Source organism: Sander lucioperca, chromosome 17 (assembly GCF_008315115.2).
Source record: "Sander lucioperca isolate FBNREF2018 chromosome 17, SLUC_FBN_1.2, whole genome shotgun sequence".
In the NCBI taxonomy this organism is placed as follows: domain Eukaryota; kingdom Metazoa; phylum Chordata; class Actinopteri; order Perciformes; family Percidae; genus Sander; species Sander lucioperca.
Window position 1 is genome coordinate 13,496,337 of NC_050189.1, and position 12,261 is coordinate 13,508,597.

Consider the following 12,261-nt stretch of genomic DNA (forward strand, 5'->3'; position numbering starts at 1 on the left):
GGCATTCAGGATAAAAAGAATATTGTGTGAACCGTAACCTGATGTGTAAAAATCGGTGGAGTGCCCCTTCAAGTTTTGAACATGACAGTGTTTGTATAAAAACAGACAAATATACCGATTTACTTGTCATTTTAATAATCAATTGTGTTACTACAACCTGTATTAAGAGAAAATCTACCCATGTGTTCACATGCTCTCCCATGTAATGTAACTAACTACCATTTCTACTTCAACAACCTGCTTATTCTGTACAAAATGCCTCCGTGTGAATTCATCAGTGGACGAGGTCTGCTGCAGTACCACTGGCTTTGATCCACAGGCTCCAATTCACAGCATTTCAAAGTGAACACACAGTAAGCATAATAAACGGAGAACTGTGTAATAAAAACAAAATTATGGGATTCAAGGAGTATGACACAAGAGTTGAAAGGTCAGGATTTTAAAAATAACACATCTGAGCGTGAATGAAATGATAACCCTTAGTGATAAAAAGCAGATTAATACGGTATATACATCGTGAGATAAATTAACAAGTGATGAACAAATGCAACTGAACCGTTTTAGCATGATCAAAAAACAGACAAATCCAGTTTTAAAAAAAAGGATCATTATGAAACTGAAGGACATCCTTGAGATAAGGCTTTCAAATTTCTAGCCCTTTAAGTTACACAAATACAAAATTCCGGACGGAAAGACGGAGGTTAGACATAATCATAACAAATACTGTAGCTCCAAAGTCTCAGAGAGTGACAACTCGGCCCACATGAGTGCAAGGATGAACAAACATCAAATTCGCAAGTTGTATTCCAAAATCATATTAAATTCCACTTTAACCAGTACGTAAAAGTATTTGTGTATGTAAATCAATTAACTTGATATACTTGTAAATTGAGTATAAGTTTAGTTTCATACATCCTCCAGCTGACACATGACATGTATAAACTCTTCACATGATCTCAAATTTCAGGATGTTTTCAAGCGAAGCAACACCCTGTTTTCCTACGACAGAAGAAAGCATTTGACTTCATTGCACCGTCATCTTCAATGTACAGTAACAGTCAAGTATCAACCAACAACAAATGTTATTCAAACCAAAGCAAGATTGTGTGTTGTAGACATTCAAAGTGTTATTCTCGCCGAATAAAAAAAACCAAACAACTAAACATGATATTGTTATGTTGGAGATGTACACCAGATTTGTTCTAGCAAATACTGTACTAGCATTTAATAAAAGCTCAAAGAAGAAAGAAAAAAAAAACGTCTAGGTTGTAAGGTTAACTACACATTCCTTTTGTCTACATTTCTCCTGCTATATGAGGCTACTTCTCTGCAAAGATCCACTGCACCGAAGGCTACTTCCAAAACAGTTGGGAACAGTTTGATTGTCAAACCAAACCAGCCTGTTATGTACAGTCACAGTTGTTGCATTATGTGCTTTTAATATGCTTGCTTTGAGGCAGTTCTACATTTTGACATTTAGTGTTTTACAAATGTCATTTATTATCATTAATGTTGCTTCTTTGAAAAAGAAAAAAGAAAAAAAAAAAAAAAAAGACCCTCATTTTCAGGTCCAAATTTATGTTATGCTTCCATACTTTCATTGTCTTAGACAGTGATAATAATGTGCAAGCTAAAAGTTGAGCAGTACCGATAAATGGTAAGTGGAGCCCAAGCTGCCTGCAGGTCAGGCCACGGTCATAGTAATACTGAATTAAACGTGAAAAATTGGGCAGCTGTGTACCAAATAAAAAAAAAAAGAAAGAAAATGTAGCAGGACATCTGATTGAAAGGAAACTAGTGAGGTGGTTGCTCCATCAGGACTCCGTCTCAAAACATGTTCCTCTGCAAATTAAATTACAGCTGGATACCAACAGAGGGAACTATAGCAAAGTTTATGTCATAGTCAGCGCAACCAAGAAAGAAAAGAACAAGCACCTCACGAGTCTGAGCAAAGCAGGGGCATTTCCTGTCTCCGCCATAGTAATGTGTAATATGTTGACTGTGCGTGGATTCGTCGGAGTGCTGGAAAGGTGGAGCGGATGCACGCAAAAGGCTTTTGTTAGCAGTCAGTGGAGATTTTGGCTGAGAGGTCCTGGATGCGGCAAGCGCTGCAGCTCTTACACAAGATGTGGCCGTCCAGCGGGTAACAGCCTCGGCCCTCCCCTTCAGAGGACAGCAGGAGCCCACATTCCTGATCAACACAGACACTCCAGTCAGGTCAAATAAACACACACATGGTCTCATCCCATAAATATATGCAGAAATGTAATAAATCCAGTACATTTGGGGCACTCTAAAACACTTTAGCTTTTACTGTAGAGAATGTGGTAATTTAATCCTACACTTTGCTGGAAAGTTTAGGATTTTTGCACACATATTGCACTAATCAAGGTGTTATTTTGCCTTTTATGACTGATATAACATGACTCCTATGATCTCCTTTAATAAAAAATAGCTTTTTCAGTCCTTTGTTCTTCAATAAAAACTGACAAAACTCTCAAATCTATGAAATAAGAAGGTTTAAATGAACAAAGTTCATGTTTCTAGTATTTTGTGTTATATAATCTTGTCCAGTTGACTCACCTCACAGATGTAACAGTTAACGTGGAAGCTGCGGTCCAGAGCGACTATCCTCACTGTCTCCTCCTGGCCCTGTTCGGGCATGATGGGCTCACCGCAAACTGAACAGCGAGGAGCGTACTTCCTGCCAGGGAGAACAAGCACCAACATTTACGGGTTAGTGGACTTGCCTGTCACTTCTCTTTAAATACCTAAGGTCAAAAAGAAACCCAGGAATAACGTCACGCCGTTTGAATGTCTTTATACCTATGGAAGTCATCGATGCAGTGTATCTGAGAGGTTGCATCCACGGTGAAGGGCACCCCGTCCAAGCAGCAGTTACAGACCACACATGTGAAACAGCGAGGATGGTAGGCCTTTCCCATGGCCCGCAGGATACGGTCCAGGATGGGCTTGGAGCACTTTGAACAGCGCTCCAATGTACTCTGACAAGAAAAGTAGAAAGAGGTGTGTGGATCAGAGTAGCAATGACTGCAAGTTGTTTGAACATGAAACATTTTTATTTGCAGACTTTTTAGAACAAGCATGGGCTAAAAAGGTAGGCTGCTTTGTATCGATGATTCTCTGTCTGGAAGTGACATTCCCTGTTATTTATTTATTTTTTGTGTCTGTAGTTCTGTTTTATGTATGAAATGTTTAGTTCTAGTTGGACAATTTATGGGCTACACTATTGTGTTGTGGCTGCTGTAAGACGTTTTCTTTACTCTTTATTTTGTGCAAAGTAGAGTATGTTGTGTGACAGATAAACGTACAGGTTTCCAGCCTGAGAGGCAGGGCGAAATCAAATCGCCGGCAGATCGGGCTGGCTTTACCCAGCCTACCACTTAGTGGCTTGACACGTAAATAAAATATCATATCAAATCGCAAGAGAAAGTACAATAAACCCGGAAGTAAATAAATATAAATCATTAAAAACAGGCATCGTTTTATTTGTTAAGGATGCTTTACTTACAATGTAACAACTCTCACAGTAACTCTTCTTGTCGAGGGCGTAGAAGGGTTGCCCTCGGAGACGGGCGTGGCAGGTGATGCATGTGAAACACTCCACGTGGAACACCTGCTCCATGGCGATACAGCCACTGCCGTCGCCGACCACGTTGTCACCACAGCGGGCACAGCGGCCTGAAAATCAAAGAGTTGTTATCGGTTTCATTTTAAATGCCAGAATGCAGGTTTTGCTGTGTCATTAATGTAATGAGTAGCGGCTGTACCAAAATAGTCCTCCACGGGGGGGTGGTTCATATCATATACCAACTTCTTGGTGAGTCGATCCAACTCTTCCTCAGGCCTAGTTGTTCCTATTCCCTGCTGGAAGAAAAGAGGATACGAACAAAGATAAGAAATCATCCTTTCGTAACCAAGGTTAATTTAATTTTTATGATTTTTAGGGCTGGGTATGTACTGTACATACAATGTCTGCTCAGATTCATCATCTTTCTCTTTTATCAGATATGGTTTAATTAAAATGTTATGTTATTGTATTGCTGCTTGTGTAAAATGAAAACAGTTTTGTAGAAAGGCATGTTAACATTTCATAAAGTAAGGATTTTAAAAAGACAGGTACCATACTGACCCTAGTATCCAAAAATGTCAAATGATACCCAGCCCTTATGATACTATATTTGTATGCATGCTTTTATTCAGTACAATAAATGCTCACACGGCATTTCAATCTTTTAATTTGAGTGTGTGAGATACTTTCCAATGTTCCAATTTCCTTTTAAGCTCACATTTAATATATAGACATGTGTCCCTACCTTGCTGGACTGATAAGCAGGACTCTGTGCAGCCCCTGATCCTGTTTGATTATTTTCCACCCCTCTCTTGGACATTGGAACCTGGGTAACTCTTCCTCCAGGTCCTGAGCCGCTCCCCTTGTACACCGCCTCAGAGTGCATCTCCTGAGCTTGTGAGCCGGGATGTGAAGGGTACCAGCCCTGCGGACTTGTCTGAGTCTGGGGAGGGGGGCGTGACACATGCTGGCGAGGAGGGGGTGGTGTGTAGGCCTGTTCAGCCTGCCTGCCTGTCTGAGAGTAGGTGACAGGCTGTGCCGTCTTGACCTGGACGCTGAACCTGGGCCCAGTAGGAGTTGAGGCAGTTGTGTAGGAGGCCGGGACGGGCTGAGGGTAGGGCTGAGAGTAGGGCTTAGGGGTTGAAGAGGGGGAGTAGTAGTCCTGCTGGTGGGAGGTGGAGTACTGAGGTGACTGGTGCTCGCTGGGGTAGGGGGGCGCTGGGTGGTATTGGCTCTGGGGATGAGGTGGGTAGCCCCTGGATGGCCGACCCTGAGGAGGGGCTGCGCTCTGGTGTGCAGGCTTGTAGTGATCCCCTGAGAGGTACTTGTTGTAAGGCACATTGTCGTACAACTGTGGGGAGAAAATGTATACATTTAACACTTGTTTTGCACTTGTGTTTTTAAATATCAGAAATATGAGTTTCATTCAACCAAATCGCCCAAAAATAACGGATGGATGCATGGATGTACGTTATATGGATACAACGTTCTTCCCAGGTCAAATTAATGATTACTTCCATTGAGTTTTGGGTGTTTTATTCAATTTTATAGCATTTGAAATGGTTTCAAAACAGTATCCCGACTAAACTTGTCTTTGACATAAACTGTGATTCACTCAACATCCTCTGATATTAACTATTAGTCAAAATAATTAATAATTTCTGTTTTTTTAACTCAAAAATTAGGTATAATGTCATAAATGAGGTTTATTGACCATGAATTTAAAAAAGCATTGAAAAAAGTGACAAAACATTTATAAAAAAAGAGACAAAAAGTCGGGGAAAAAGCACCAAAAACAGTTCAGTTCATTTTGACCCGGAAGGATAACAAGTTCACGGTTGACGGGAAGACAACACAAGGGTTAAGTACCAGTGGCAAGATTTGCACAATGATTATGAAAGTAACAGGCAACTATGTCAATAAAGTGTATTGCCCTACTTGTGTGCTGGAGTCCTGTGGGTGGCTGTCCAGATCCGCGAGCATACTGGTGAGGGAGTCAATATCTGCATCGATTTTAGAGTGAAAACTCGCTGGCTTTTCAGGACCACGGTGCTAACAACAGAACAGCACAAAAAACATGTTAATACATACACAGACTGTGTATTAATGAAAACATAAGATCTAAACTTGTTCCTGCTGTGATCTCTTTTACCGTGTAAAGGTGACAGCTTAGAGGTTTCTTTAAAGCCAGAGGTCCAAATGTATGCACGTAAAACAACTCAAAAGATATTTTATGAGATGTTTTGTTATCAGCAAAGCTACATAAAAATGCACCCACCATCAGCTCGTAGCTGTCCATGTGAGGGCTCCAGATACGGTCTTCTTTAGGACCATGGGGAGGGGGGTAATAGTGATCGCTCGACGAATGATGAATGGGCCCACCTTTAGGTTAGAGAACAGATATCAAAAAGACATTTTTTATTAAAGGTCCCATGGCAAGAAAATTTCACTTTGAGGTTTTCTAACATTAATGTGTGTTCCCCCAGCCAGCCTAAGGTCCCCCAGTGGCTAGAAATGGTGATAGGTGTAAACCGAGCCCTGGGTATCCTGCTCTGCCTTTGAGAAAATGAAAGCTCAGATGGGCCAATCTGGAATCTTGCTCCTTATGAGCTCATAGGGAGCAAGGTTACCTCCCCTTTCTCTGCTTTGCCCGCACAGAGAATTTGGCCCACCCATGAGAGAGAGGCATCATGGCTTTCAAACGAGCAAAGTGGCAGTTGGTCAAGGCCACACCCCCACTCTCCACCTTGCCCCCCCCCTCTCTCCTCCTCAATAGCTACAGACACAGAAATGGCACATACTAAGTAAAGCTCATTGTGGGACTGGCTCTAATGGCTGTAATTCTGCACCAAGGCTGAATTTCAGGAAAGAGACTTCAGATACAGTATTAGGGGACCACTAAGGTCTATCTATATAAAAGCATCCAAAGAGTAACATGTCATGGGATCTTTAACATGACCTACAGATTGGATATATTGAGGGTTTGGAAATTAGGGGGGAATAAACAGAAAATATAAATAAAGTGATGCCAATAATGTATTTATTTGGATCTGATCAGTGAAAGTACATTCAATGGACTCTGGTCCGTGTCTAGTGGTCTTCTTACCTGTGGGTCCAGTTGCCATGTACCTGGTGGCCATCCCTCCTCCTCCTCCTCCGTTCTGGTCATAGGGGCCATATTTTGGCCGGAAGTCTGATGTCCCTTTTTTGTTGGGGGCTCGGTACATTGCTGACCCGGCAGAGTGAGACATCTGGGGCACAGCTCGCTCTGGGCTATCCAGAGTCCTCGGTGGAAGCCAGGTGGGACCGGACATGGCAGGGTTCTGAGATCAAAAAGAGGAAGGAAAATGTTTCCGCCATGTCCTTTCTTTTAAATAAAGTTTATATTGTAACTGGAAAATGCATTTATTTTTCAATGCTGACTTTGCTTTGCCCAATATCAGTTGACTGAGTATGCATGATTTTCATCTTTCATCCATAATTTGCATGAGCACAGCTGTGGCAGCTGTGTGTATTTGTGTCATAGGTAACCAATGGAAACTAAGGGATGCTTCAGACTTTGTTTCCTATGGCAACGGGGCGCAGATTAAACAATAGGCTTCTAGTTGAGGAGCAGGAAGAGAGCAGCCATTCTGAAAGGCTCGGGGATTTCCAGCAGGCTCGCACTTTGCTCTTAAACGTGTGCGAGTGTGTGTTTGTGCACTTTGAGACAAACATGCATGCAAACGCTCTCCAGCACACAAACTCGTACACAGATTCACAAACAGGTGCAAATCTGTGGTGACCCCTCGCCTGTTATCCGCCACAATGGTTATTGTCTTTGGGTGTTTACACACTGGTATCATTGATTTCCAAATGAAGCGGAGACAAAAACAGGGCAGGAAATGTTGCGTAATGATATGGGTCTGTATACACGTGAACACCTGGCTCATAATAACAATATATTACTATGTACTCTCTGTGGGATAAATAACAACGCTGCAGCACACAGCTGAGCCACAAAGTGCTGACTTGCACCGAAGATACTGAGGTCTTTAAGGAAATACACTGATAAATGTGAGAGATTTATAGAAACTGTCACAAATCACCTAACAAGGAAAATAAGATCCTTTATTGGGGGTAAACGAGCAAACAAATATTGTTCTTTACAAATAACAAGACACTTTCTCTTTATATATCTTTCTAAATTGAATACCACTGGGGGTTAGATGAAGTAATATTCCTGTGTGCTCTGGTAACCTCTGTTGGCATCTGACATTACATTTACCAATATTATAAACGAAAATAACAATACAAAAATAGAGTGAAATGATCTATTCTACATGCACAAAGGAAGCAAGCTTAATAATGTACTGTTGTATCCTTTTTTTTGGAAAGCCACTGTGTGATTGACGCAATTGACAAGCCAAAATAAATCAGTATGGTCAGAGTGGAAAAAATGAACCGCCCACTCAGACTGATTGCATGTGGGCAGTGTGGCCATCATAAATCCTTGTTGGTAAGAGGATTATAATGATGGATGAGAAGATGATGTAAACATACAAAAAAATAATGCTTGAACATGGCATTTAGGTCTTTCGGTTGGTTGACTTTTATTCTCTCTGTTCATGGGGTTGTTATGGTTATCATTAAACCAGTATCAGCATGGACTTGACTGACATTTCACAGTGACCACGTGGAAGAAAGAGTGACCACCACCTCCACAATCGACCTGATTTAAGCCTCTGAATCCGGATGAGCACACACTCAAATCCGAGGACGGCTGGGCCAGGAAAATAATCTCAACGGTTTTATCACTGTGCGTGCTTTAAAGCCAATTATAACTTTGTTTTTACGTCATTTAAAACCACATAGCTCGTGCATTTGTCCTATTATTTCGGCTGGACCTCTTGCTGGATGCACAGGAGGTGTAGCTGCTCATGAAATGTCAAGGTTGATGACAGTCACAAGAGTCAAGCACGAATAAACAAATACGACATCCGGTATTTTTAAAATTCAAAATAAAATGACCTACCTTAAGCCTTTCAGCAACACAAAAAACGATTAAAAAGGCAGTGGGCCTACAGCTGAAATAACTGGTATCAAATGCAAACCTATTTCACGTTAATCCTCACGGACTCATATTCTCAGCTATACACACTGGTCTTGTCATTCTGTAACACATAGGGTATTTTTTTCACGCATTTATTTTGAAGGCAAAATGCTCTGGTTAGCTTAACTGTACATATTCTATATTTGTAACAATGTAGCGATATGGGTTAGTTAAATTGAACAAAATAACAGGAAGACAACAGAACTTAAGTCAATATGGGTAAGGAATTAGGATAAAACTATAGGTAAATTCTCCAATAAACATTAGCAACCTATTAGCATGTCGTACCTTTTACAGTGACTCTCCTCTTCCCTTCAGACTCATCTACAAAACAAGAACAATATAAAATTGGTAAAATAAATCACAGACGTCGCATTAAAGACAGATAGTGGCATTTTCCTGTTTTTTATTGGTAACGTTAACGTCTCGTACGAATGACTAGAGAGACTAGCTATAAAAATGCTCAGTTGGTCGTCCAAATCTGTCCTTTGTGCGTCACTTATATGTAAAACATACCACTTAAGTAATATAATAACCCATCATAAAGGATAATTCGCAATAATTAACTTTAATAACAGGCTTGTTTACTTGTTTGCTAGCCTGTTTTGAACTCGAGCAAAGCTCGTGCCTTGCCTCCAGGCTAACTTCAACACAACCGAATAGGAAACAACGAAAAAACCGACACCTACCGCCTGAAATAAGCCTCACAAACACAATCTATGCCTCTTTTGAAATGTTCAACGGTCAGTGAAAGTTGTCCCGAGACAAGTTTCTTTTCGATTTAGCGTCGTTAACCTACTTTGTAACGGATCCAGAGGCCTTTAGCAGCAGCAGCAGCTCCTCACTGCATTCCCGACGTGTGACGTAACTGCTGTTGTGTGTGTGTGTGTGTATGTGTGGGTGGGGGGGGTGTTGGGGGGGTGGGTAGGGGTTGGGGGTGGGGTGGTCACATGAATTTTTAAAAAATAAAAGTGCAAAACTCGACCTTTATTTTTCAAAAATTATAAATACTATATATATACTAGCATATTGAGTTTTTATTGTAAAATCCCATAACCATAAATTCTAAGCAAGATTATTTTAGCTTTTTGGGCTGAATTTTATGTTTAAAAAATCTCCACTTCAGACTTTAAAGTAAAAAAAAAACATTTGCCAAATATTAAATAAAGCTAAATACAGCTGAAATAAAACGTAATTTCTTCAAGACTAGGGTATTACAACTGAACTCAGACAAAACAAAAAAGCATGAAACATGAAATATGTAAGTGTATGGATGCATCAAAGTGTTGCCTAATAAAAGTCAGATTATGTTCAAATATAGCAAATCACATCCTGCCCACGCCTACCACTTCAAATATCATAATAACGAAAACTGTGTCTTTAATCTTGTCTGAATGGGTTTTCTTTTTCCTTTTTTAACTTAAAACAACAGAGATATACTTAAACATACTAAAGACTGCAATAATATTACAGTAAATAATTATTTCGAGATAAGGTTAAATAGAATGTTAAACTGTGAACATTGGCAACCAAATGCTCAGTCTTAAAGCAGTTTATTCCCGACTTATCCATTTTACACTTACCACTTGAGCAAATATTCGAAACACAAATTAATGTATGCTGACCACAGAAAACTGAGGACAACTGAGCTGTACCAACTTATAATGTGCTTTATATTGTTATTTAGCATGAGCATAATGCTGTCAAAATGTGATTTATGTTTACTGTATTGATATTTAAGATTATTTTATTTTGGGTTTTGAGGGATAAACATTGAGCACATGTGACTTAATGGGTATGTTTTTTTCTATATACACAGTTGTTTACCACCCTGCAAGCAGCAGTTAATATGGAGGTCAAAGAGCTTGCTTTATTATTTTGTGGTTCAAAAGATTTGGGTCAACTGTCCCTCTTACTCCCCACCCTTTTTCTTCTTCTTCTTCCTCCCACTTCACCCAGCATCATTTTGGAGGCCCACTGATCTCCCTAAGGCGCTTCTTCAAAGGAAGGGTTTCATAACTTGTTTATTTTTTATTTCCCTGTCTATCTCTGCCAATAAGTGGACAAACAACCAAGGCTGGGATATCCCAGCTTCTTCCTCCTGCTCCTCCTACCAGTAGCTCTGTGCTTGTTTGCCCTTATATGTCCACAGTGCTCGGCAATCACAGGAAGCGGCAGTTCAAGCAGATCTGTTATTATTGTCGGAGCCATCAACATCTTTGGCACCAACTGGGGGATTTGAAGTCAAAGCATGGCTTCAGCCCATATACGTTATCAGATAAACAATATAGTTCTGTCCAGACTACCAGGAAACCACAAAGAAGGGGAATCCCTGTCTTTGTTCTGTTTGACGAGGAGTGACAGCAGTTAAATAGATGTTGAAATATTTCATTTGCTCTTGAAATTTCACAAAAGTGTGTTTGTTCTTCATTTAAGACTTGCAGAAAGTTCTTCAATTTGATGGTAAATAGTACCAGCTCTGCATTTGATCAAGAACATGGTCGGTGGGTTGCTGATGGGCACTGACAGACGGGGTAACATGCAGGAAGCCACTGAGAGTGTTGCCAAGCCTTGCCAACGGGATGGACTCAATGGCTTCCGCCTATTGGTGAACCTGTTTAGTAATGTTCTCACTTTTCCTCAACCGCCCCCCTCATCCGTTCTTCTCACAATGCCTGGAAGTAGCTGAGACCTACATCTCCCTCTCTGTTTTCTTAATCGTTGTTTTCCTTTATGGTTTTTCCTTTTTTTTTTTTTTTTTTTTTTTTACAAAGCCCACAATTGATCAGACCTCCATCCAAACAAATAAAAGCACAAGGACACGCGCACAAGCTGTACACCATGCAAACACTTTACTTCCGACTCATATTATTTAAAGGATTTAGATCCAAACATGGTCATGTTGTCTAATTATTATTTCATGTTTGACACATTTGCTTTTCATAAACATTATATTTTACTTTTTTACAAGTCGCAGCTCAACATTTAAACTAGAGCTGCACGCAAGTATACCTAGGTCCAAGCATACAATGCCAAAACGAGTTTCTGCCTTACAGCCCACTGAAGTTGCAGCTCAATATTAAATACAGTATTTCATATTTTTCTTTGCCGGTATAGCTAGATTGGGTTCAGTACTCAATCTTATCAGTGAAAATAAAAATAATTTTTCTCTCTATTAATCAAAGGTCCACTTGCTTCATCCGGCAATCCTTGTGCAGGCATGGTTTATCTCAATCAACCTACAAGATTTCTCTCCTCTTCCTTCCATGTCTCCTGTGAAATACTTTGATGTGAACACACAGTTCATAGTTCACTTGTGCGGTGCCTCGATTAACTGTCCTGCGCCTGGTATTCTGTGACCCCTAGGCTGTACTGAGAATGAGGCAATTTTCCGCTTGTTTTTTAGTTATTCATAACCTCTGAGCCCTTGTCCCCTCACTGCTTTGCCCCCCTCCATCTCAATTCCTCCTCCCTTGTCTCCTGTTCGCTTTATTATTGACGGATGTCCTGCGCAGGCGTTTTCATCCATGTCTCTGAGCAGCTTTGCAGGATGCATTCAGAAGTGTGTGTGTGTGTG

At 40.5% G+C, this 12,261-nt stretch overlaps 1 protein-coding gene across 3 annotated transcripts; it reads right to left on the bottom strand.

Moving 5' to 3' along the window:
* Positions 1-112: 112 nt before the first annotated feature.
* On the bottom strand, positions 113-9,583 carry trip6 (thyroid hormone receptor interactor 6). 3 transcript variants are annotated; one of them, XM_031298401.2, is made up of 11 exons: positions 9,484-9,583; positions 8,973-9,008; positions 6,699-6,915; positions 5,871-5,974; positions 5,531-5,644; positions 4,338-4,943; positions 3,792-3,888; positions 3,533-3,702; positions 2,827-3,005; positions 2,584-2,704; positions 113-2,191 (listed from the first exon to the last, which is right to left on the bottom strand). In XM_031298401.2, the coding sequence occupies exons 3-11, from the start codon at positions 6,904-6,906 to the stop codon at positions 2,060-2,062; spliced, it is 1,731 nt and encodes a 576-aa protein (XP_031154261.1). In that variant the 5' UTR covers positions 6,907-6,915; positions 8,973-9,008; positions 9,484-9,583; the 3' UTR covers positions 113-2,059. The 3 variants fall into 3 exon arrangements, with proteins under 3 accessions (XP_031154261.1, XP_031154262.1, XP_031154263.1); XM_031298402.2 differs by lacking the exon at positions 9,484-9,583 and adding an exon at positions 9,374-9,471; XM_031298403.2 differs by lacking the exons at positions 8,973-9,008; positions 9,484-9,583 and having other exon boundaries at positions 3,792-3,885.
* Positions 9,584-12,261: the final 2,678 nt, after the last annotated feature.